The 27,571-nt window shown below is 38.5% G+C and overlaps 1 protein-coding gene across 4 annotated transcripts in view; it reads right to left on the bottom strand.

Annotated features, from left to right (window-relative positions):
* The window catches only part of samd11 (sterile alpha motif domain containing 11), a 124,293-nt gene that overhangs the window by 80,347 nt on the left and 16,375 nt on the right, over positions 1 to 27,571 (bottom strand). For all 4 annotated transcript variants that reach the window (XM_051662998.1, XM_051662997.1, XM_051663000.1 and 1 more), the window contains exon 3: positions 16,102 to 16,274. In XM_051662998.1, the coding sequence (XP_051518958.1) occupies positions 16,102 to 16,274 (173 nt within the window). The remainder of the gene's footprint in view (positions 1 to 16,101; positions 16,275 to 27,571) is intronic.

Genomic DNA, 27,571 nt, shown 5'->3' on the forward strand with positions numbered 1-27,571 from the left:
AACTATCACCAAAATGCAGAATGAGACGTTTTTATTTGCCAGCGCTTTTCACAGTGAGTTCAAAGCGGTGCACAATGCTGACATTGTCGCTTTGACATGAATCATGAACGCAGCTTCAAACAAAGTTGATAGCCACAGTCTACCAGCAAATTAATATTTGGAGGATGACAGTTTATGGGATTTAATGTCCATTGCAATGAATATGCAACCTATGTGGGGACTAGTTCTTTCAATTAGTCAACCTCCCAATTAGACTTTGGGAAATGTTTACTGTTGCTTGAATTGATTATATTTTAGTGCATTCTCTTTACACTGCATGCACAATTATTAGGCAAGTGAGTATTCTGATCTTATCATTATTTTCATGCACATTTTCCAACTCCAAATCATATAAACTTCAGTGCTTATTGGATTCAATCATTTTCAGGTGATATGTATTTGTGTAATGAGGGAGGGTGTGGCAAAAGTGACTAACGCCTTATATCAAGGTGTGCATAATTATTAGGCAGCTTCATTACCTCAAGGTAAAATGGGTCAAAAAAGAGATTTAACTGACACTGAAAAGTCAAAAATGTTAAAATGCCTTTCAGACATATGCAACACTCTTGAAATAGCTAAACTATTGAGGCGTAACCACCGGACAATCAAACTTTTTGTTGCGAATAGTCAACTGGGGCGCAAAAAACGCATGGAGAAGAAAAGGTGCAAATTAACTGCAAAGACTTGAGGAGAATTAAACCAGGAACCCATTATCCTCCAGTGCCACCATATTCCAGAACTGCAACCTACCTGGAGCGTCCAGAAGTACAAGGTGTCATGTGCTCAGAGACATGGCCAAGGTCAAGAAGGCTGAAACACAACCACCACTGCATATATTCACAAGTTGAAGCGTCAAGATTGGGTAAAGAAATACATGAAGACAGATTTTTCAAAGGTTTTATGGACAGATGAAATGAGAGTGACTCTTGATGGACCAGATGGATGGGCCCATGGCTGGATCACTAATTGACACAGGGCACCAGTTCGAGTCAGGCGCCAGCAAGGTGGAGGAGGGGTACCGGTATGGGCTGCTATCAATAAGGATGAGGTAGTTGGACCTTTTCGAGTTGAAGATGGACTGAAACTCAACTCCCAAACCTACTGCCAGTTTCTGGAAATTACTTTCTTCAAACAGTGGTACAGGAAGAAGTCCTCAGCATTCAAGAAGGCCATGAACTTTATGCAGGACAATGCTCCATCACATGCATCCAAGTACTCCACTGCTTGGCTAGCCAGCAAGGGCCTCAAATATGCCCAAATAATGACTTGGCCCCTTCCTCACCTGACTTAAATCCTACTGAGAACTTGTGGGCCATTCTCAAACGTGAGATTTACAGTGAGGGAAGACAATACACCTCTTTGAACAGCATTTGGGAGGCTGTGGTTGCTGCTTCAGCGAAAGTTGATCGTGAACAGATCAAGAAACTGACAGACTCCATTGATGGAAGGCTCATGGCAGTTATTGAAAAGAAGGGTGGCTATATTGGTCACTGAATATTTTTGAAAGGCCAAAAATTTTATTTAATTGTCATTTTGTGTTACTTATTTGTTGCACTTACTCTAAAAAATGAAAATAAACAATTGAGTTGGGAGAAATTATTTTTGTAATTTAGTTGCCTAATAATTGTGCACACTAATAGTTGCCTAATTGTGCACACTTATATATCCCCCTGAGAAAGACAAAACTCACTTTTTCTTTGTTAAACATTCAGGTTTGAGGTTCAATAACATTTTGGATTGACTGAGAGCATTGTTGTTTGTTCAACAATAAAATTAATGGAATACAATTTACCTAATAATTGTGCACGCGGTGTATATTGTGGAAGGCTTTCTTTGGAAAATGTTAATAAAGCATTATATTGCTACATATTGTTTTGTTTTCTTTCCTAAATATAAATTAATTTTGCCAAGAAAAGTATCTAGTGTCAAATTTTAGTACTTTTAAAATCTGCCATTAATCGTGATAAAAAATTTTAAGCGACTGACAGCACTACTTTTATCATATTTCTGTTTTAGCCTTTTTATAAAAGCAATAAGCCAACTGAGTCAGATACAGTGATTTTACCATGGATAAGGAACAAGTGTTGTTTCTTAAAAACACCCCTTACCTGTGATAAAATCAATGTAATGCAGAGCCTCTGGGGGCTTATAACTTTAATATACATGTACAACACACATACACTAGGGTCTATTTAATTCTTGAAGCTACAGTTCTCCAACAAAATGTTAGGCAGAATGTTTGCATCAGTGACCATTCACTTTTATTGTTTGGAAAAAAGATGCATTGAAAGTGAATGGTGACTGAAGAAAGTAATTCATACAGGTTTGAAACAGCATGAGGGTAAAAAAATGATGACAGAATTTCCATTTTGGGTGTACCATCCCGTTATACAAACAGTTCTAACTCTATCAGTGAAAAATGGCAGAATATTACAAAAATGTGGGTGGAGCAAAAGTAAAGAGGAAATAGATGTGATGGACCAGTAAGGATCTAACAATTCTTTCAATACATACCTGTCTAAAAAGTTACACTTGGTGCTGTGCTAGAGATGTTTTCTATGTAAATCCCCATATTTGGCAAGTGGCAAAAAATAAATCAGAACATTTAGAGCAGCTTCAGAATCAGTTCTTTACAACCAAATGAAAATCTGTGATACCACTACGAACAACGTCTTTCTGATGCCAAAAAGATATGGGTTTTTGCATCAACTGTGCTGTTACTGGTAGCAGAAGCATTTCCTCACCACAGCACTCACATACACAGCTGAAAACACTTCCATCTGTTCTTGACGTGTGTCTGCTGTAGGAGCACAAGGCCTAGGAGTAGGATTTCCGGTTGAATGTGGAGAAAACCAGCTGCACACCTGCATAGAGCTTTGCTTGTCTAAGTCTGAACTGAGATTCAAATGCTGCTAAAGGGATGCAATCCTTCTACACACTGTAAAAAGTAGTAACATGCAGTTGTTACCTTAAGGAGGTATTTTTACCTGATCTAACACTTAAAAATGACTTTTGTTGGATTACCTAAAATAGTCAGGTTAGTTCAGTCATATTAAATAATATTTTTAATTTAGATGTTACCACATGAGATATGTCTTTTAGGTTACCGACAAAATATTTTCACAGTGTAGGTAGCTGTATGTGCTAAACATTACAATGCTTTATGTTTAGAACTGTGTGAGAGTGAAATTATTATAATTTTTTTTTCTGTGAACTATACCTTTAAGACATTTCTTACTTGTCTGTTGCTTATTTGTTATTCACACATAGGGTTGGCTGCTAAATGGCAGGTATTTCACAACTGACTTGAGTTTAAAACAGTGTGGCAGCCCATTAGACAGATCTGGAGTTCCTCGTGGCAGAGGAGAAAGATAGTGCCAGCATAAGTGCCCCTGCAGTTACATGGAAGACAAGAGCTGGCGCCAGATATAGAGGTCACACAGAGAGTTGGCAGACCGGGCATCCTGACGCCAGGGCTTACACCATTACTGAACACAGTGCGGAGAGTCTCACCCTGACACACACACACAAACAAGTGGTGCCAAGCAGAAAGTGGGAGGGCATGAGGAGAGCATACCTCCTTTTTACATAAAGTGACAGACATTTTACACTTTTATTTAGCACTGGAAACAAAATAAAAAAAATTAAAAAAATGCTACAAATGTAGCTGTTACTTTAAAAAAAAAACTTCTACCCACCAAAATTAAAACCTTTCATTAAATATATATATATATATATATATATATATATATATATATATATATATATATATATATATATATATATATATATACATATATATTTAGTTTAATGCTGCATTATTTTTTAAAGTATAACCAAAGTGGTTCCACTGTTACAAACTGCAGGAATGATCATTGCACTTTTTCGACCACTTTGAATGCAATTACTGATGAAGAAAATCGTGTTGAAACTCTAATAAACTCCTAAAATTGAGTAAAAATGAAATAAATTATTGTGACGAGTTAAATCGATGGAAACAAAGGTGTTAAATGAAAACATTTTGACAGTGCATTTCTGTGGATGCCAATCTCATGTCCACACACATATAATGAATATGGTATACTTTTATGAAAGTAACTTGTTCTCGAGAAGACAGAAAAATCAAAACTTACAAAAAAAAACAAAAAAACAATATTTCTCTGTTTTAAAAAAATAAAATAAAACAAAAAACATCTGTTGTTATTCTGCTCACATATAGGCCGATCAGCCAGGCCTCAGCTAGCGGAGGGGGACAATAAATAAATATCGAAATAGATACATAAATAAATGAGAGTGCAGTGTGTTCTCCAGAGCTTTGCCTGTTGTTTCTGCCTTATAAAAGCTGATGGGAGGTCGATAAGCCTTTGGAACCCCAGAAAAGTAGCAGTGAAACAAAATATTATTTCACCACATTGAACACTGCTTTGCGGTGTTGTACGTATAATTAGAGAATGTGAACTGTGGAAAAAGCCTGAGAGCTGTGCGATGTCTAGCGAAACATCCATTTAAAGACAGCTGGCCTCTGCAGATGTAACATTAATGACATTGATTTTAAGGTTGATGCTAAGTCAATCAAAGAAGATGCTAACAGGAAAACAACACTTGATTAAAACATCTTCACTGTTTTAACTACATACACTGACTTGACAGACAATGGAACTGCAGTGAGTTGAGATGCACATTCACTGCAATACATTTACATTCTTCGCAGATGCTTTCAAAGAACCCACGTTTCTCTGTAAAGTAGTAAACTGTACAAAAGTAAGCCCACAGCTGTTTCTTGGGAAGAGCCCTAAACATTCTAAAAGTTCTAGAACTGGAACCCAACCACTAATTATTGCTTTAAGAGAAGGTTCTTTCCAGGAATCCTACAGCATCACGTCCCCTTCCCAGCAGTGTGTCGTGCAAGTGCTCCAGAACTGCACAAGGAAATGCCTTAACAAAACAAAGATGAATGAATGGAACACATCATTTGAGGTCAAATTTTGAGTACACATCATTTCTTGGAGCAACGGTGGACCACACAAATGAGTCGATTAGGAATGATCCTTCTAAACCTGTGTGACCATCTAAAAACCAACCAACCAAAAATCAAAAACTCATGCAAAAAGAAAGGTATCCTGATGCTCACTCCATTTCTTGCTTGCTAGGCTTCATCATTTAACCTAGTATACTAAACTAAACCTGATTTTCAGTAATATTTTTATAAATATTTTAATGTCTCAAGACCTGAAAACCTCAAACTTCACATATGAAATCTGTGAGAAAAGGAAATCTAAACGACCAAGCATAGGAGCTGTTTCAGCCTATGTGCCACTTATTTGTGAAGCTAAGTTTCATCATAAACGTATTGTTTTTGAAATCTCAAAAATACTGTACCTTTACAGGAAAATGATTTACAGCCTGGAGACTAGTCGTTCCTTGTAAGTGTATTACATGTGGGTCTTGTATGTTTTCTGCTGTACATTAAAATTTCACAAAATATGAAACATGTTCACTACAAACACTGTCTGTCGCAGCATTGTTGGCACTGTGTCCGACAGATACTGCAATAATTTCAAAAACAGTTTAACCATCAGATGAAAATGCCCTTCCCTGTACATACCAGCATTTTAAGACCTTGGCCAGTCACAGTGTACAAAAGAAGCTGGTTTGGGTTGGCTTCGGTCCTGAAGCTTGAACCAGTTGATTCCCACTTCTGGCTAACTGAGTGCTTACATTCAGGTCCAGACAGCCACCAGAGGAGATGACGGCATGCCTTGCTGGTCAAACGTTTCTAATGCTTAACGCAGACAGGTCAGGCCTTTCTCTGTAGAGGCCACAGAAACCCGGGAGAGGACAAACTGTTTTTCTATCCAGACAGGTGCAACAGTTGTCAGATTTATTTCCTTTCCCTGTCCCTCATGCACAAAGGGGAGGGTCTGTCATTCTGGAATCAACCTGCCTCCTCCTCCACTCCTTCATCTAATCCACTTATGCTTTTACACTTAAGTTTTTCCATGGGTGGTAAATAATCAAAATCAACAAAAATTGTGATACATTCAAAAGATGATCAACAGTTAAATTGCAGCCAGCTTTAAACAAAAGATCATGCCAGATTTTTTACATAGTATAATTTCACTCAGTAATATGGGATGGGTAATCTTTTTTGGAGGCTTTTCTTAGCAGGTTGTCCTCTGAGTACATATACTATCTTATATAATCCATGATGGTTACTCAGTAATTACCCAGACAAGCAGTCAGCACTTCTCAAAGCCCTAGTGTTGACACACCTGCGCACAGGTAGGCTTCAGGAAATGATTGGCATAACCTTGAGGACTAATTATTTGACAAAACGTCATTTTTACGCAGTTTACTTCTAAAGCGGTCAGTGAATCAGATTTTTCCACAGCAACATAATTTCCCTGCAACGCTTGCGCAAATAACAAACGTGGCATCCAATGAAGTCTTTGCTATTTTATTTCCTGTTTCTTCACTTCCAGATATTCCAGAGTTGTTGCTGTGTTAATTTCCTTAACTTTCTATCATGACATGCAGCGGAATTGTGCTGCAATAGTGGGGTTTCCCTTTTACGTAAAACTCTGGGATTCCCCCAATGTACAAGCGCATATATGCTTATGTGAGGGACAGTCGATATTTTACTTTGGTGTCTACAAATGTTTATATTTTATAGTGTATGTGCTTTTCACACTGTACTCCCAGAAATGTTGAATTCTTTACGCTGTGTTGACTTTTTGTTGGGCTCCATTCTATGACGTTTGTTATTTGCTTTGTTCACACACGTGCACTTTTCAAACACCCATCACAATGCCGCTTATGTGTTTACATGACCGCATAAGCAGTGTTCTCGAGGAGAAACTCAGGTGAGATAAATCGCTTTGTCTAAAGCCCTTAAGCGGCGAAAAGAAAACTGCCTTATCAAATGATGTTTCAGAATGCCGTTTACAGCAAAAACCCTGGAATAATCAGTTTTCATAAGTGCATGTAAACGTGGTCAATTGACAATGATTCCCGACCACGGGTATGTGTAACCCAAGGGGTACTTGCAGGTTTCGTGGGGTACTCCTAGGGGAAAGATTACAATTTTACTTTGTTAAACCTACAGTATAAAGCAAATCTTAAGAAAAATATTAGAGCTGTCAATAGATTAAAATAAATAATTGGGATTCATCTCAGGATTTTTTAAAGTTCCTATTTAAGTAACAAAACAAAATAATGTGTGTAATTTAAGTTTTATAAATTTATGTGAATGAAACTCATATCAGAATACTTGTTACTTGTAGAGTCTGTTTTTCACACAATGACTTAATAATAATATTAATCATAATGCTGAACAATATCCAGTATAATATTAGTTAAAGGAATGCATGTAGTGTTTGCTGGGGTACTTAATGGGGCTGTGTTGATACTTAAGACAAAGAAGTTTGGGAAACACAGTTCTATGATATTTATATTGATATTCTACTCATGGCCCTACTCTCCACAAACAAAATCACTAAGGTAAAGGAATATAACCGACCAAGCCAAGTGGCTATGTTTCAACCTATGCGCCACATGTTTGCTTAGCAGGAAAGGTCTGAATCCCTACAGAAGGACTGAGGACTAATCTCAGATAAACCTGCTGGCCATTAACATTAATCTGGTTAAAAGATATAGAGAGTCTTCTTTAAGGTGTCAAAGTGTACAGGCTTTTCTCACGGCAGGGGAGGGAAATCCCTTGAAAACTGAACATGCACTTTAGTGTGACCGAATATTCACTTAACTTTACTAGAATTGGTAAATTTGCTATTATTTTCTCTACTGTTTGTTTAAAATGGAGTGAATTAGGGTAATCTGGTCAATTCTTTAACTTTCAACTTCTAGAATTTATTGTGATTGTCACTCCAACACTTCAGGCCAACAAATGAGACCTCAATCACATGACAACCTAGCTAAATTATACTAATGTCTATATAATTGCTTGTGATGGAACAAAAATTGTACATATCAGATTTTAGGTGTCCCATATTACCCAATGTCCCTGATTACCCTAATTCACCCTACCGTTGGTCAAAATGTTGAATAAAGTATAGGCTATACATTTGGACTAAAGAAACGCTATGTACAATTCTATCACAACACTTATATAAACTGCAATGATGAGGCGTAAATAAGCTCAAACGTAAAAAATAATTCCCAATCCTTCACCATCCATTGACTAAATCCAATTTGTTAAGACCCCTCCACAACTCACTTACCCAGTCCAGCTCAATGGAAATTGAATTTCATAGATTGAACATCCCATTATCTCTTTCGGTCAGATCCTCATCTGAGTAAAGTAGGGGTGAGGTGAGCGGCCCCGGAACAGAGGAGAGACTCGGCTCCTCGCAGTCCGCCGCCTTTAACAGGGTAAAAGCCCTAGATATTAGTCATAAGTGTTCTTTAAATTCATTAGCATCTTCATGAGTGGGTATCTGAAGTGTTGGGGGGAGACTCTCTGTAATAAGGTTAGCTTGGCGTTCTGGTTCCGCGCCGTCCTCACTGTCACAGAGAGAGTGGCTGCTGGGAGCCAGTGGTTCGGGGTTGAGTACACAAAGTGACCAAGAAAGCCTTGAAGATTGCCCCAGATGAGGGCTTATGTATGTGCCTGGGCATTCAGGGCTGATCCACTCCAAGGTAAGAGCTAAAAGCCCTCCTTTATTCCAGAAGTACAGATCAAGAACATAATCATTTTCAAAATTTGTTCTAGAAACATCTGGTATCTGCACAGCAAATGCTCCTTCATTTTACTTCTTGGCCAAAAGTTTGATTATGATGTTTTAATGAGAATAAAAAACCCTTATTTCAAAAACATCCCATGTTAGCTTGTTGGGCTTCTCAAAATGGACTGATCCAGCTATGACCTCCCTATGCTGACCTGAAAGTATGTATTTGTAATCATACTCAGCCTAGACAGTGCTGTGTATTGACCCAAATTTACTACTTAACACCAATGGGCATAAACCCAAGCCTCTTACACAAATGACTCAACCATTGGAATTCAGTCCCTATTTACCACAGGGAATAAAATCACATAAAATGTCCCAATAAAGTAAAATTAAAAAAAGCTATTTAAAAATGTATGAAGCATATTTTTTAAGCAAAACGTTTAAACAAAATGAAGCTCATTTCAAATGATAAAACAATGGATATAATGCTCAAAATTAGGACAACAGTATTCAGACACTTTATGGTTGTCAAACATTAGTGAAACATGTCCATGGTTAATGTGATTAACAACCCCTGTGGTTACTCTGCTGGGACACCTGTGTGGACCTAAGGGGAAGTGACTTTATGCATCCACTAAACAGGCATTGATACCAGTTGGTTAAAATTCATTGCAAAAATTGCTTGGAAAAGTAAAGTTAGTTCTGAGAAAAGCTTTAGCATAATTTGCTTGCAGATGACACAATGAATATCCAGCATTTAAAGTGTAACTTAAGTGTCCAAAAGTGTTCAAATGCTTTTTGAGGCCACTGTACCTAAACAGTTACAGCTATTACAATAAATATTTACAGAAACACCACCAAATGAGCCATATTATCACTATATGCATCAATGGTAGCTCTAAGAAAGTCTGGCAGGGGCTAAGTTAGCAGACATTTTTATTGGTATACTAACGAAATATTGCGATACCAAAACATTTAAAATGGTACGATATCATCTTGTTGTTCATTTCGGTACCATATTAAAGGATGCTGCCATTAGCAAAATGTAATGTAATTTGAGAGTTTTGAGATGAAATCAAAGACCATTTGAAAATAATAATATAAAAGCCTCTATATGGCCAAGTGTGATAATTAAACAGCAGAAGGATGTCATTTAATGAAATAATATACAGTCACATGTGCAGCGCGCAACAGTATGAATAAAAAGTGCCTCTCTGCCCTGTCATCTCCTTCACACACAAACAGGCACGCACACTACTAATGCTTGATTTTCATGCAGTGTGTCCAAACGTATCCATCTGCAGAACCACAGATCAGTGTGTTGAGTGTATAAAAGGCTATGAACTCTCAAATGAATTCTTTCTCCATTGCAGCTCAGAGATTACAGCTTGTGAGTCACAGGAAGCTTGATATAACAAACTCTTCACAAACAGGAAGAACTTCAAAGATCTTTCAAAATAAAAGTCCCACTGGAATGAGAGCTCTGTTCAACTGATTGCGTGAAATATAAGACAATTCGACAGAAAATTGCTACTACTGTATAAAAGTGTGATATTCAAAGCAGTCGCAATAATACTCATAGTAACAATATGTGGAGGTGAGGGTGTGGTCAAGCATCCATCTTGGGAGAGAGAAAGCAGTAAGGACATCCACCTGAGATGAATTGTGACTAATTACCATTTCCATGTTCACAGTGAGAGTCGGGGGAGATAAAAGACGGCCCAGTCCACCAAAAGAGACAGAGCCCAGCTGAGAATCTGTTTGTTTGTTGGCCGCTGACGTGTTTCAACATTTGAGTGTTTAAATTGAAGCTTCACCGTTGCGCTTTAAAGGAACGTGTTTATTTTCTGTTAATAAAAAGACATTCCTGAGTTGGAATCGCCGTGTCCCACTTCCTTCTTTTGATCCAAATACAAACATCTGTTACACTGGTGCCGAAACCCAGGATAAGGAGGAAGGTATGCTGCTATGGAGTCGTCTTCACCATTGGAGGAAGTGTTCCGATCTCTCGCCAGCATCCACCAGGCTCAACATCAGGCCCTCATTGATCTGCGGGTGGAGCAGCAACAGCGCTTCGAGGCGCTCCTTCGAGGCCAAAAAGAGGACCGACGGGCATTGCGGAGCTTGGTACCCCGGGGGGGGATGCACGCTGCGACCCCGGCAGCAGTGAACCCCCATGTGACGCTGGCAAAGAGGCCTTTCTGGAGCTCTTCGAGTGCACGGACCAAGCTCTGGAATGGCATCGGATAGGGGGCTGGGTGCTGTTCTGTCCCAAGTGGTGGAGAGGGAGGAGCGCCCGGTGCTGTACATTAGTCGAAAGCTCTATGAGAGAGACTAAGTACAGCACCACAGAGAAGGAGTGTTTGGCAATCAAGTGGGCGGTCCTCACTCTCCGCTACTATTTGTTGGGACAAGCATTCACCCTCTGTTCGGACCACGCCCTGCTCCAATGGCTCCACCGCATGAAGGAGTGCATCCTGTACCTTCAGATACTGAACCCTCAGCTTATCACGTCAATGCTCAATGGTTCTTTGGTATCCACGAACAGGAAGATAGTCGCAAATTTTACCAAATATCTCTGAGTTCTTGTGTGTTCTTGTGTGTTGTAACCAGTTGTTCCTGTATACTCTCGTCTACCCAAATTTCCAGTAAACACTGCACCTCTGCCATAGACCAAAGTGATCCCTATGCCCAGTCTCATCATTGCCGTCATGTTTCGAGTTCCGTGCTCGGTCATGGTTAGCAATCACACTAGATGCGTACCATGCCTGAGCCAACTGAACCGTGCCCGAGCCCACCTCTTCAAGCGGGCCAAGGCACAGTTCAGCATACCATGCCTGGTCACAGTACACAGCGATCACACTAGTCAAACAAACTAGACTTTAGGGGGTCAAACATGCTCGGGCATGGTACAGATCGCCTAGTGTGAGTACATCCTGAATGGTTATATTATTAGATTATTATCTGTAAGCAATATCACATAAGCAATTGTACTGCAGATCCTTGGCATTCTAGCAGTCAGTTTGTCCAGATACTCAGGTGACATTTCACCCCACGCTTCCTGTAGCACTTGTCGGGCACACACCTTACAATCTAGCTGATCCGACAAAAGCTCAATGGGGTTAAGATCCATAACACTCTTTTCCAATTATCTGTTGTCCAATGTCTATGTTTCTTTGCCCACTCTAACCTTTTCTTTTTGTTTGTCTGTTTCAAAAGTGTCTTTTTCTTGGCTATTTTTGGTCCTTGTTATAGCCAGTTGTCCTTTGTCTTTGAAGACTGTAGTATACACCTTTGTATAAAATCTTCAGTTTTTTGACAATTTCAAGCATTGTATAACCTTCATTCCTCAAAACAATGATTGACGAGTTTCTAGAGAAAGCTGTTTCTTTTTTGCCATTTTTGACAGTCTATTGCATATTGTGGCAACTTGAAAACAAACACAAAGACAATGTTAAGCTTCATTTAACAAACCAAATAGCTTTCAACTGTTTGATATAATGGCAAGTGATTTTCTAGGACCAAATTAGCAATTTAGCATGATTACTCAAGGATAAGGTGTTGGAGTGATGGCTGCTGGAAATGGGGCCTGTCTAGATTTGATCAAAAATAACTTTTTTCAAATAGTGATGGTGCTGTTTTTTACATCAGTAATGTCCTGACTATACTTTGTGATGAGTTGAATGCCACTTTGGTGAATTAAAGTACCAATTTCCTTGCGAAACAGCAAAACCTGTACATTATTCCAAACATTTGTGTGTGTGTGTATATATATATATATATATATATATATATATATATATATATATATATATATATATATTGTTGAAAAGTATTATATTTTCATTTAATTAAAGCTGTACAGTGGCCCTGTCCCAATCCCCCCACTTGCGGTTTTAGTCTTGCCTACTTAACCACTTGTCTTTCGTATTTCCAGTGTTTGGCCACTAGTGTGCAAGTAGAAGTGAAGACTGTGAGTGTGTGTATGACTTTTGATTGCATGTTGGAACACTCGTAGACTTAAGAGTTGTTTTTGTATTTTCACTCAGCTGAAGACTGATTGTTTTTGGGAACAGTGCCTACTTAAAATAATAAATACCTGAACATTTTACCCATCTTTTCATTTATTAATACATTGGTACATACATACTGGTTGTTGGAAGTGTATTGTGCTGTAGAAAATATGTAGGTAAATTTTTTTATAATGTTTTATTGTGTGAAAATAATTGTAAAAGATAATTATTTTTACTCATTTTGATTTTCAATACTTTGCCAATTAAAATCATTTTAAATGTAAAATTGCGTTGTCCATAACTGCTGTAAAATATGAAATATAAGCAATTTATTTTCTTTTGTTTCTCAATACACTGCATTAAAAATGTTTTTAAGATTTTTTTTAAAAACAAACTTTATTCTATAAACCTTTGCGATCCATTAATAGCTACTAATACAAACCATTTAAATTATATGCTTTGGCTTGTCATTTATATAAGATGACCTAAGACTGCTTTACACAACTTATCAATATGTAGTTTCATACAACAAATAAAAAGCATTAAAACGTGTATTTTAAATACATAAAGATGAGAAAGAACCTGTGGTAGTAGCTGATACTTTTTTAATTTTAAAAATATACTAGACTGTATATTGTATGCCACACTGGCTGATAAATGACCAAAATGACCAGCAGTATTAGGCAAGAACAAACAAAATAAGGTGATTACTGGGCAAGAAGGATAACAAAGAGGTATATAAATATACACATAAATAATATTTTGTAATTATGATGCTGATATTAAGTCATCCCAAACATGTTATATAATGTTGAATACTTTCATTTATACTAAAATAAATATATGCTTCACTTACGTTTCACTATCTAATTATAATAACTTATGTTGAAAATCTTCTCTTGACGTCATCATGGCGTAAATACACAGATCGCTCGGGTAGGCGGGGTGTGGCTCCTGATCGTGATGAACTCTGGGATACACTTATCCTGAAAGACCGCTCTGAAGTGGTATTCGCACTAGTGTGGATTTATTGTGGGTTAAGTGCACTGAGCTTTGGTATGCTTTTTGACATGGAACAGTCTTGAAGACTTACTTCCTGTTGCGTACACGCACACTCAAGTTGCCAAAACTGCAAGTGTGGGTATGGGACAGGGCCAGTATGTATTTTAAATATAATTTGATCATAACATTTAAATAAAACATTTAACGTGGAATCCAGAAAACAGAAAAGACATAATTTGTATCTATAATACTTTATGCAGTTCTTTTAGACAAGTCATTTTCTGTGTAATTTCATCAAAAAGAGTTTTTTTTTATTTGTTGCCTAAGTATCGCGTTAGTATCGATATCAAGTTACCAGGGCTGGTATCGTACCGAAGCCAAAATTTTGGTATTGGAGCAACCTTACTCCGAAGACCGAAAGCATCCTTTTTCAGACAGTCTCAAAACAACAGCTCACTTTGAAAGGAATGCTCTAGTAGTGATTAAAGGAAACTTAATAATAGATTAGAACCTCAAGGCCACGCTTTTCAACAAGCTCCTTAGTAGAAGAGCAAAGATGGTTTGACAAAAATGCAGTTCCCTAGACTCACCTGCCAGGGCTGACATCTGCTGGCTAGTTATCACCTGTAATGCATTTAGGCAGAGCGGAAATGAAGGCGGAAAACCTGATCACTTTAGCCACTGCACTTAGCTCACTGCTGTACTGACCACAGGATAATAAGCTTCTTCAGACTTGTGTGCCAGAGAGGAGAGAGGCCAAACACAGCTCATGAAGATTTAATGAACACTCAATTCCTTAATTTCCCTTGCACTGATTGGAGATGAAGGTGTGGAACTTGTAACACATAACCAGATATGTTTTATTTTCATGGAAAGTAGATCTTGTGAGTCTAGCTTGTTAATAATAAACTGCCAGGCAGTTATAGTGTAAACCTCACAATGACTTGGCTTAATGTATTCTGCTGGTACAATGGTACAGTAATGGTATCAGGTGGCTAAATCATGGTACTATGATATAGTATATACCATATTTATGCTTTTGTTAAGCATATATTGTATCAGCTCATATACATATTACCATATAAAGCTAGTTCAGCTTGCTGGTCAAGCTTTGAAGCCTGGTGGGGACACCAGCACACCAGTATACATCTTTTCGGCAGGGATGGTCCTTTTTTGTTAGTGGTAGGTTGAAACAAACAGAGCCTTTACGGTAAATAAACTTGAGAGTCTTTCACAAAGATGGGTCACAATATCATGATGTACTGTAGGCAGAATGTGTCTAGGAAGCAGACATAAATTGACATTAAAGTTTTGCATAACATAATTTTTACAGGGAGAACATATCAGGTGGCTGTTCTTAAACTGTTCAGAGACCTGTGGCATTAAGAAGTGGCCACATGGCTGCAAAAACCTCTTCAACTATATCACTTTTCACATAGCTGGTAAGAAGTTCCCATGTTTATTTCTGTCTATGTATTATGTGGGTTCACAGGCGTGAGTATTTAGAGCTGGCACACCCTCTGTGCATCCGTATAGTGCCAATGAGTATATTTGGGTGTCTTAGTTTGTACGTGTGTGTGTGAAAATAGGGGGCTATAAGGGTAAAGACCTGAGGTGTCTATAAATCCTTTTCTGTGGTGCAGTGATGTCTGATATCCCTGCTAAAAGACCAGGTTAGACCAGAATTAATTTCCATAATTTATGCTGGTTTGGTGCTGGTCTAACATTGCCATGTTGTACACTAATGAAGCTGGTTTGCCAAGGAAAGCTTGTTGGTGAAGCTCGTTAAGAAGCCTGGGTGGGCATCCCATGCTAGGCACCAGCATCCCAAGCACAACATATGCAGGTGACCAGAAATGTAAGCGCAGCATAGTTCTAGCGGGAAGACTCGCAGCTGTACATCATCGCACCATTAGCTAGGTAACTCCTAGCCAATCATGTGTCAGCCATCGCTTTATAAGTCTGCTTACAATCTATCACACTGCTGTTTCAGTGTGCTAACACAGCAACCTCCACCACCCCACCACCACAGGTTTAGTCCCGTTCTGCACGGGGTTAGGCTCCTCTCCCCTGCCTCCTATCTCCGGCAGAATCTAACGGTTCCAAGTACAACTTTTTCGGACTGCCAGACGGGGCTTATGCCAAAGAGAGACATTACATTCCTATTTCACATTCATCGAATAAATGTCATTTAATCATTACTCAAGTCTGTGAGTCTTCCTGATAGAAATACTGGTCTTTTAGCAGGCATAGCCGACCCCTTTCCTGCAGGCCAGGGTTGGCGGTATTGGCATTAGGATTGGCATTCGGTTTTCACCCACTCACACTCTCTCACACTCATACTGTACACAAGATCTCACCTCTTTCTCATGATAGAGTAATGCAGCTCTTCCTGTTTGATGTCTGCATGATCTCCACTGGCACGATCGCTGCCCTCGCTATCGTCACTGCTGAAAACGGATGCCAGCTCCTTTTTGGGCACTCGTGTTGGTGGCAATGGAATGGTGCGTTTTTCTGCCAGTCGCCCACGGTTCTGCAGGAGCACAGAAGGGACAGACAGACTGAGATTTTGGGAACAGCTTTACCCAATCTTGCTGGCTGATGCTCAAGATCCATCATACACTGTTCTAAATTTTAAGACCCAGTAAAATTGCCTGGTGATCACATCAACTGTTTTTTTGTCCAGTGTTGAAATTTTTTTTAACACAAAGTTTGGGCAGAACATATTGAAGGGCTTATCCCTTTTTTCAAATAGGCTTTTTTTACATCACAGCCATGAACCATAATTTGTTACTTGCTTGTCGGTTTCAGGATGGGCATTCTCATTCTAAAGAGCATCTGATTGGATAAAAATCTGTGTAGTGCAACATGTCTCATCGATATTTTCAGTCTATTTTACTGGAAGAGAAACAATGCACATTTTAAATGTATATGCTATATCTACTAAAAGTGAATTTTGTCAACATTTAGGAGTATACTAGCATATACACTCACTGAGCACTTTATTAGGAACACCAGTACACCTACTTATTCATGCGATTATCTAAACAGCCAATTGTGTGGCAGCAGTGCAATGCATAAAATCATGCAGATACGGGTCCAGAACTTCAGTTAATATTCACATCATCCATCACAATGGGGAAAAAACAATCATGACCGTGGCATAATTGTTGGTGCCAGACGGGCTGGTTTGAGTATTTCTGTAACTGCAGATCTCTTGGGATTTTCACACACAACAGTCTCTAGAATTTACTCAGAATGGTGCTAAAAACAAAAAACATCCAGTGAGTGGCAGTTCTGCGGACAGAAATGCCTTGTTGATGAGAGAGGTCAACAGAGAATGGCCATACTGGTTTGAGCTGATAGAAAGGCTCCAGTAACTCGGATAACCACTCTGTACACTCTGTAGTGAGAGAATAGGATCTCAGAATGCGCAACACGTCGAATCTTGAGGCAGATGGGCTACAACAGCAGAAGACCATGACGGGCACTTTATTTGGACCATAGTGTTCCTAATAAAGTGCTCCGTGAGTGTACATGGCCTCTAAGAAAACACACGTGGACACAAAACTCTAATTTGATTTCATGGCATCTTAAAACATTAAAAAAACATTTTGAAAGGATTAAAGTTGTATTTATATTTGTTGTCATTTTATTTTATTCACGAAAGACTACAATTAGCAACAGTTAGTGCAGCAGAATAGTAAATTGACTTCATAGTTACTATAAAGTAGCACTTTCATAACAAAGCCACACAGAAACAGCCTTATTACAGGGAAAGAAGGTGAAAGTTCATGGATCGCCCCTTGTTGGGATTTGAACTTGCAACTTTTTAGTTTGTAACCCAGATTTTTGACCACTCCTCTACATCAAACCACCCAAAAATTCAGCGCTTCTTGATATTGTCTATAAGAAGAGAATGACAATCAAAAGCTATGAGGCTTGTCCACGCCAGAGCACAATGCTAGTTAGTCCTGACTGTTTTTCCACTAAAACCCAGCAAGTTGTCATTCCAATTACTCCCACTGTCATGTGAACCATGCAGTTCAGCCCCACAGGTCACACACACATCGCAGGCACTTCTGATTCAAAAGCCATCTCATAAACAATGATGAATCATGAATCATGGGTCACGTATCATGAGGAAATAATGACAGAATGAAGGGAGGAAATGCACGACACGCTGAACTATGGAAATAACAGTCAGAGAAAGCCATGCAGAGGGAAAGACCATTGATCCACAAGATCGGAGATGGAGGATGGGTGAGTGAGAGAGCCGTAATAGTGATTCCTTCTCTTCCTCTCCCCGCATCAGACATCTAAAGACAGCGAGGGATGAAGAGGATGAGGGGCCCTCAGGGTTTAGTGTGTGAAGCTGGGCGACCTTTAATGTGACCTGAAGGGGTCAGTGCAGATTTTTTCAAGAGTGAACAGAGAGGAAGAGAGAGGATCTGGAGGGAAAGGCTATGTTTGGAATAGAATACTAGCTTACTATTTACTGAATACTGCGCAGCATACAGTACACAGTATACTTGTACTGCCTACTATTGTTTAAAAATAGTGAGTAGTAGGCATTATTCCAGTATAAATGTTCCAAACAGTAGTATGCTACAATTTAATCACATGAACTCAATATGTTTGTCACAACAAGTGGAGTCCAGTTATCAACTTACATTTGTCTTAAAATTTGGTAGTCCAAATAAAGAAATTTTGCATACTGTGCACAGTATACAACTAAAGTATATACTGTAAACACAGCAGGGTTGGAAGGGTTACTTTTGAAATGTATTCCACTACAGATTACAGAATACATGCTGTAAAATGTAATTTGTAACGTATTCTGTTAGATTACTCAAGGTCAGTAACGTATTCTAAATACTTTGGATTACTTCTTCAGCACTGGTAGATTTTTTCGCTTGTTTTGACTATAAGAACTCTGCCAGTATAGTAAGACATAATACACATGTTAAAAATACATTCTCTGAAAAACCTAAATATCTTATGCAGTGTTGTTTCTAAAACAAGATTAATCAAATTGATCTTGTTTTAAGGATTTTTTGATATTTTTACAGGAAAACAATAAAAAAAAATGATTATCAAGAATAAAATGTTTGCCCTAATATCAAAGGTCTTACTAGAAAAAATAAATTATGATCCAACGTGAATTTTCTTGATTAAAAAAAATATGATCGTGCCTGGTAACATGTGCATGTAAAATGGCTAGAAATAGCATTTTAGCTTAGCGTAAAGCTGACAATTTACACAAGGTTTATTTCTATTTCTTCTGCTCCAAATTTACTTCAAACTTACTTCTCTGTCTGCTCGTATGAATGTAACACATCATAAGAAAGTGTTTCACCGCTGTTCAAATGCACTTTGGATCGCATCATTTATATGGATAAATGTTTTCCATCTGAAAGGACTAAATATTAAATGAAACAAATGACAACAAAATGCAAAGAAATCTGTTCAGTAATCTAAATACTTTTTGAATGTAACTGTATTCTAAATACCAATGATTTAAATTGTAACTGTAGTGAAATACATTTACTTATATTTTGTATTTCAAATACGTAATCCTGTTACATGTATTCCGTTACTCCCAACCCTGAAACACAGTATATATACTATACTGCCCTACCAATCCAAAACACAGTAACTACATGAATCTGAGCATAGTTGAACCAAACCCATCTGTCAAAGGACAGATCGTAGTCTAAGACACCCAAATAACTAAATTTTGACAAAAAAATTGTAGTTACTGCTTTTGAAAGGCAGTATATACTGCAGCAATAGTAAGAGTAGTATAGCAGTTTGCTATTCCCAACATAGCCTAAGATAGGGAAAAACGCTACAGGACTGTTCAGAGATCCAGAGGAATGGATATCGCTTTGAAATCCTTCTAATAAGTGTGTATGTGAGAATGGGTGGTGTATGCGTGTGTGTGAGCATGACTGCATCTCAGCTCTGTCAAACTTTGTAGAGCCCTGCAGCTATCCTTCCTCCACACCCAAAGCTCACACGCACGCATACACATATGCAGAGCATCCCACAAGAGCCGAGGCATGAGTGGCAGGCCAGGGCAGGAGGTGGAGAGACTAGCCAAAAGGCAAACAGGTGCAGCCCCTCCGGATTCTCTCAAGTGGCATACATTAAAAGAAAGAGGGGAAAAAAGGGAGAAAAAGATGAAAACATCCCTGAGGATGGGCAGGCTGCAAACACATTTTTCCATGAGTCTTCTTTTTTTTTCATTTTGCAGAGAAAGCAGATTTTTCTCGCTATCTGTGTTGTAGTCTGGAAAATTGGATCTATCACAGTTTAGCAAAACACTGAGGATGTTTTCACACTTTGTTTCGATTGCTTGGTCCAAACTCGAGTTAGATTCCACCCCCTTGCCCTGCCCCCGATGGTCTCTTTTCATATTGTATTATTTGATTCCGAACTGCGGTACATTTGTGAGAACCACTGTATCTAGGTAACTACTCCAGGAAAAGACACCTGGATCGGTATTGGCTCCGATACTGAAGCTTTTATATGAATCGGGTATCGGTCCGACAAGCCCGATCCATATCCGATACTGTGTGTTAGTCATGTTCTTTCAAGCTCCAAAAATGACATAAAAGAACCAAAAAACCACAATTAAAGCAGTTCATATGAATCGTGCATTTTATTCAAAGCCACTTGAAGATGTGCGATAGCTCTTTGAATCACAAAAGGCTGTGTTTAATAAGTAAATATACAGTATGCACAGCGCCAGCGCATTAGTGAATGGTGCTGCTCTGTTGACACAAACTCACGCACAGGCTGGTGATGCACTTGCAGCTATTTTTAGCCTTCACAGCGGTGTGCAATATTTGAGCGCTACTCAAGAACAGCATCTCAGATGTAGATGCTCAATAGTTCAGTTCACTTATGCATTTAGAACGGCACCGGAGGTGCATTTTACCAGAATTTGAATAAGAAGCGAATTACACTAATGTGAACTTGCCTACAAACAGACACATACAGGACTTCCTGGAGAATTTAGAATGTCAAAATAAGAGCGTGAGGGTTTAAAAAGTGCACGATTTAAATGTATTACTGTTGTATTTCAAATTAAAATTAAAAGTCAATAATAATAATATTAATAATAATTTATTATTATTATTATTATTGTCATCATTAATATTTGTTTGCAATTTATAACAATATTTAAGTTGAATGGGTTCCAAAGAAGAACTGTGTGAATGAAAAGTGGACTGATGTCTTACAACTAAATTGAACAAAAAAGAAATCTGAATCCTTTAAAGTCCAGATGCAAGTTGAAACATTTTTGAAAAACAAAAAAGAAAACACTGGTTTCTTTTCTACTGAAGACTTGAAGACTGGAATTACTGTTAATTTTGCTGCTACATTATCCAGTATACTAGTTAATAATAAAGATTTTCTTAAGCTATACATTTATATTGAAATAATGTGTAGTTAGAGGTTTGTGTTTCTTTACATATTAAAGAATTAGTTCCACACAATAATGTAAAGATATTCTAAACTGATTATGCAAATAAACAACACTGGTATCGGCTTGGGATCGGTATCGGCCGATACTGAGATTTCCGATATCGGAATCTGATCGGAAGAGAAAGAGTGGTATTGGTGCATCCTTGAATGAAACATAGCGCAGACTATGGTTTCAAGCATATGTTTGTTATGGAACCATTCGTTGGTGTGTACCTGAGTTCGGAAAACCGCTTTCACCTCAACCAAATGAAACTATGTCAAACGGGAATTGTTCATGTTGTGTTGCTCATTTGTAAGTCACTTTGGATAAAAGTGTCTTTTAAATGAATAAATGTAAATGTACATGTGGGTCTACACCAAATGCTCCAGTGTAATAGCGCCATAAGTGACAGATACGATTTTCAAATATTATTTAAACTTAAATGTTGTTTAAACCGAGATGAAAAAAACAAACAAACAAACAAACACACTCTATTAACTTCATGTTCTGACACTGAATTCCTGCGGTAAGTGTTTTGGAGCTGTTAACAGCCACTGGTAGTCATGTATGAAGTGTGCTGGTTTGTAAGCCGCACAAGTGATGCTTTATCTGATAAAGTCAGCGTTGATAGACGTCTGTTACCCACATGGCCTCAGCCGAGACAGGCCTCCACACAAATTTCCCTGCCCCCATTCATCCTCTCCGCCTAAGCAACCCCCACCCTTCTCAATGTCCTCCTGGAAAGCCCCCTTCCAACCCCCTCACTTTATTCAGCGTAACTGACGCAGAACCGGGGGCGGCTGTGCACTATTTCCGGTAACACTTCCGCACAGAGGGAGGGTGTTTCAAAACAAAAACATAAAAAAACTGGGCTTCAACTCCCGCCTACATGTGCATACACACATTCACACACACTCACACTGTCACTCGGGGATGGAAAAAAATATTGAATATGAATTTCCTTTTAGCACCATTTCTATGAATAAGCCCTCCCACACTTAATGTCTGCCCTTCAATGAGACAAGCTATATTTACATTCGTACAAAAAGCACACGCACTCAAATACAAAACAACACACGTAAACTCAAACTGATACAACTGAGGCATGAACTTGGTTGGTTGTTGTCTTAAGCCCCATGAAACTCATGAGTCAATACATTTAAACTTATGAGAGATGTTGTGTGAGGTGTCCTCACAGATAAGACCTCACCAGAGGGAGTAAAGAAACAGCAGAATTACCACATAGTAGTTCTACTCAGATAAGTCAAAACAAGCCAAAAAGTTTGCTTAATGATATACTGGGCTGTAACAGAGCAAGGACAAATTTTACTGTAAGAAGACACACTGTAAAATCTTTGAGAGATGCAAGTCCCTGTTCAAGACCAAACTATCATTTTTCATTAACTAAAATAATAGCAGAGGAAGAACAAAGAAACATTTTGATGCAGAATTTTAATTAACCAACCAATAAGGTACAAGAGGCCAAGCTATAATGTGAATATAATCACGGCTAAAAGTGGTTGCAGGCATACCCCTTTGCATTGTGCCAAACAACACCCTTTAGCTATTAAAAACAGTTACTACATAATAAAATAATGCAGGACACGAATGAAAACGTTATTTTACTAAGCCAATTAAAAAAGTGCCATCCTTTCACTGGAAGATATAGTCCATTTCATGTAAACTACGATTAATAGCTGGCCTTTATGGGTGTTGCGCTGAAATGCAGGTATAAAGGAACTGCATCTGAATTCGCATAACTGTCAAGAGTATGTAATGCATTTGATGAAGAACGTACTTCACGGCCATAAAAAAGTATGTTCTTTAGGTATGCAGGTGAGTAATAAGAATACATTCCCCCCCGGAGTCGCGAGATCGAATCCAGGGTGTGCTGAGTGACTCCAGCTAGGTCTCCTAAGCAACCAAATTGGCCCGGTTGCTAGGGAGGATAAAGTCACATGGGGTAACCTCCTCGTGGTCATGATTAGTGGTTCTCACTCTCAGTGGGGCACGTGGTAATTTGTGCATGGATCGCGGAGAGTAGCATGAGCCTCCCGTGCTGTGAGTCTCTGCGGTGTCATGCACAACGAGCCACATGATAAGATACGCGGATTGACTGTCTAAGAAGTGGATGCAACTGAGACGTGTAGTCTCCAACAGGGTTGAGGTGAGTAACCGCGCCACCACAAGGACCTACAAAGTAGTGGGAATTGGGCATTCCAATTTGGGAGAAAAGGGGATAAAATAAATAAATTTTAAAAAATACATTCCCATACTTCAAATGGGAAAGAGGACATTGTCCTGTGACTCAAATATAGAAAAATAATTTGCACTGGCTTTGATCATTTTTTTTTACAATTTTAACAATTCAAACATAAGGAAAAACTTTCTTGTTATATATAGCACTTACAGTTGAAAAGCGCTGTCTGACTTGCGGTTCTCAGCTGTTTTTTTAATTCAGCATTTTCGTCTCCTTAGCTTTAGTGGTATTATGAGGTAAAGTGTCAATTGGATGCGTACTTCAGAATCTTGGTGGATGCAGTAGGTCATTTGGGTATTTCTCACCCACTGTTTTATGAATACTGAGGATTTGGACATACTACTCAATTTATATACTGCTTTTGGCATACTATATAGTAGGGCTGAACGATTTGGATAATATTACAATTAGAAATGTCATAAATTATCAATATATTGATTACTGATCAGCACATTATTTTATTTATATATTTTTGAGGCATCGGTTAAACTAGCTGACATTTAAATTAGAAGCCCAATTTGTTTGCTTTCCCATTCACTCAGTTGGCCATCTGTTTAACAATCTGGTGTAATTGCATTGGGAGACCACAAGAGGACGATAAACCATTTACTGAAGCACACACACATACACACACACACACACACACACACACACACACACACACACAGGATGAGCTGATGCAGCACAGGAGATTACAGTCCAAAGTCACAAAGGTTTTTGTACTTCTTCAAGAGTGAACAGTGACATTGATTTTGCAGGTTAGTGAAACTGGTGTAACTGCGCAAACTGAATGATTAGAAATGGCGACGTTTATTATCCAATTTCTCTGTATGTAGCCTTGAAAAGATCTTTCATTCAAGCTGTCAAACCACAAAACGAAATAATTGTAACTTAAAATACTTTGTGTAGGCTCAATAGATCATCCAGTGATGGCTTGAGTAACTAAACTTTGTCCTTTGACAAAGATTTTGGTCTAATTTTATGGAAAACTATGTGAGTTGAGCTCCGTGGCGCTGCAGAATGTTGACGCTGAACGTTGGCGGTGTGTTCGTACCTTTGTAGAAAATAAATAGTTTTGAATTTTAGAACGCGCAATGTCGTCTGCCAGATGCGTCCGGTGTGCAACCCCTTTTAATTACACACTTTACAAAAGTTGTGTTGAGAAATATGTCTGAAGAGACAAAGACTCTTCCGATTATTGATGCATAAAAAAGGCATCGATCCCAAGCCTAATTTCAATTGCTATTTGAACAGTGATGTGATTAAAAAAAAATATATTTGAACCTAGAAAGTGTTTTCTTTTGACCAAAATTAAGTCATGGGAAAACATGCTCTGCTGCCAGTAGAATTACTGTTCAAAAAAAGGTATTCACACTTGAGTCCTCTTAATAAAAAAATAAAAAAACAGATAGTAAAAAAAAAAAAAAAGGAAATAGTAAAAAATACAGTGAAACATAGAGAGGAAAAAACATCTGTATCTATTCACTGTGTACCTGTTTTATTGTGATAATGTCTCAGCCCAGTTTTCGTCATTAATTTTTGGAATCCAATAAGAGGTTAAGAAATTATTATGGAAATATATTTTTGTATAATATTAACAACAACAACTATTATTATTATTATAAAACAGTACCATATTTATGTAATAGTTTCTTAACCTGCATGCGGTATAGCTAAACAGGACTTTATTTAGGCAGAAGCTTTTATTTTGGCAGTACAATGACGGAAAACATGAAGGAAGAGAAATTCTCTCATCCATTCTTCTGTCCACACATACCTGGTGTAACTTATAGCAGCCAAGCATATTCGGAATTACACAAATGTGCAATTAGTGAATCCAGAGTGCTTTAAATTTAACACGCTCAGTTCATTAGTCTCATGCGTGCTTTGAATAGGTGTAACACTACAGAGCACAGACCTGCGCACATACAGTAAACGCAGCACGTGCAGTTTGATAATCACACTGTCATATTGCGATTTCGATTTTATTTAGCCCTACTAAAGTATATATACTAAATAAATAATACTAAAGAATGCATATTCTGACACAGGGTAAATCTATGTGAACAGGTATTTCACGTTATAGCTGTAACTATACTGTGCACTTTAACACGGCTAGAATGCTGTATAGACTATTCAGCATCTAGGACCAAGAAACTACAAGAAATGCACAGACTGGTCTACCTGGTATGTGGCAAACACAGACAATCAGTGAAACAAACAGTGAAGCATACCAGTGCTTTTATAATAAATATCAGCACTCTAGAAACACTGCTTGTCCACTCAAAACAAAGGAACGGAACAAACTGTATAATATGTTTTAGTCTAATATGATTTCTGAGTTCTGAAGTCTTTCTCAAGTTTTTCTTGTTGGCTCAGGGATGACAGTAAGGATGTTATGGAAGAGCTGAGAGAAACTTTCTTGGCGCAGTGTTTTTTTAAATGTGCACTGGTCTTCTGCTGAGGTACACACGCACAACACACAAACAGCAGTAGCAGCTCATGACATTCCTGCAGCTGTGGCGCACTCCCCCAGCACTGTCCCTGGGGAACGAATGCTTAATGAGACATGCGTCTGTCTGCTCTAACCTCTGTGTGTGTGCCGCTACCGTGCTGTGCGTAAGTGTGGAGGCGGGACGCTGGGCAGATTTGGCACAAGCTGGGGGTGGGGGCAAGTGGGGGATGTACTTTTTGTGCACACTTCTCTGGGAACACATGCATATCTTCTTCTAGATTGCCACAAATTAGCCATAGTTTTCTGTTACAACCATGTGACTGCATATAATCAACTTTTTTGCATGTTTGCAGTTGCCAAACAATAACAGAGCTAAACACCACCCCCCCATCCCCATTTAAACCAACCCAAAATGTTAAAGCTTATAAAATTACACTAGTTTATTTTGTTGCCAGAAAAAACAACAGAAATATAGTGTTACTATGTAGCATGACTGGGCCTTCATAGGAAAATAAGAGATAGCTGAAGAACATTACCAACTCTGCTACCAACCCACCCACCCTCAACCCAGAAAACCCCCCACCAACTTCCCCTCGACCAACAGGGTGAGTGGGCCATGTCAGCTCAGTGAAGCATTCACCAGCGCGGGCAGGTCAGTGACAGTCCAGCCATGCATGCCAAGATCTCTCTGCCTGTGTTTTGAGACCCCCCCCCCCACCCCCCTCCCCCCAAAAAAAGACAGTCACAGGAGAGCTTTATGGACAGGTACTAACCCCACCACACTCCCAAGAGACCACAAATATGACCTGGAACCAAGTATGGATGAATGAGGAGTGGAGAAATTAAGAGAAAGATGGAATTTTGTAGGACACATTTAAAATAAAGTAAGTTAAATCATACTATATAAATTGATCATAAACACAGTATAACCAGTATAACATACATTCTGCTCCTCTCCAACTTTACTGCTTTACTGTATTAATAATAATGGGTAATTGATAAGTGAGGGGCTGTTCACACCATGTTTCTGTGTCCGGACATCCTGTTTTTCACTTGTTTTCCTATGTAAGCATGTGCTAGACAGATGTCTTTGACCGTTGTGCCGTGTCTCAGTTATTTCAGCATCTTGCACAGGAGCGGCACGTTTTGTAGACTGTGTTGAGTTAAAAAGAACTTTAACTGTTAAAAACCCATCTCAAGACCTGCATTCTGCTCTAATTGTGGCGCTGTGTCTAGAATTTTTAGAACAAGGATGTGTCATTGTAAAAGGCCCTTTACATGGGCATGTATGTTTTATTAACATTGCAATTTCAGGTTAAAATTTCCTCACATATACAACATTTAGCTTTTTTGTACTTTTCTAGAATCCATAGCGCGAAACACACAGCGCAGTCAGTGTAATGCCTTTCCCGAAAGAAAGACTCTTATGAGCCGGTTCTTTTTAGTAAATCAAAAACACTTTAGTCAGAGAAGTTCCTAAATTAATCTCACTGACCTAGAAGTCCAACTTTGAAATAAACCAAGAACTGTTACAGTGTTATGTAATGTTTTATTCAAGCCTCCTAGACTTAAATCAGGCAGTGCAGTTACTGACTGGTTGATCATATGACAATGTGTAGTTAAAGTTTACGAGTTTTG

The sequence above is a fragment of the Myxocyprinus asiaticus genome, chromosome 29 (assembly GCF_019703515.2).
Source record: "Myxocyprinus asiaticus isolate MX2 ecotype Aquarium Trade chromosome 29, UBuf_Myxa_2, whole genome shotgun sequence".
In the NCBI taxonomy this organism is placed as follows: domain Eukaryota; kingdom Metazoa; phylum Chordata; class Actinopteri; order Cypriniformes; family Catostomidae; genus Myxocyprinus; species Myxocyprinus asiaticus.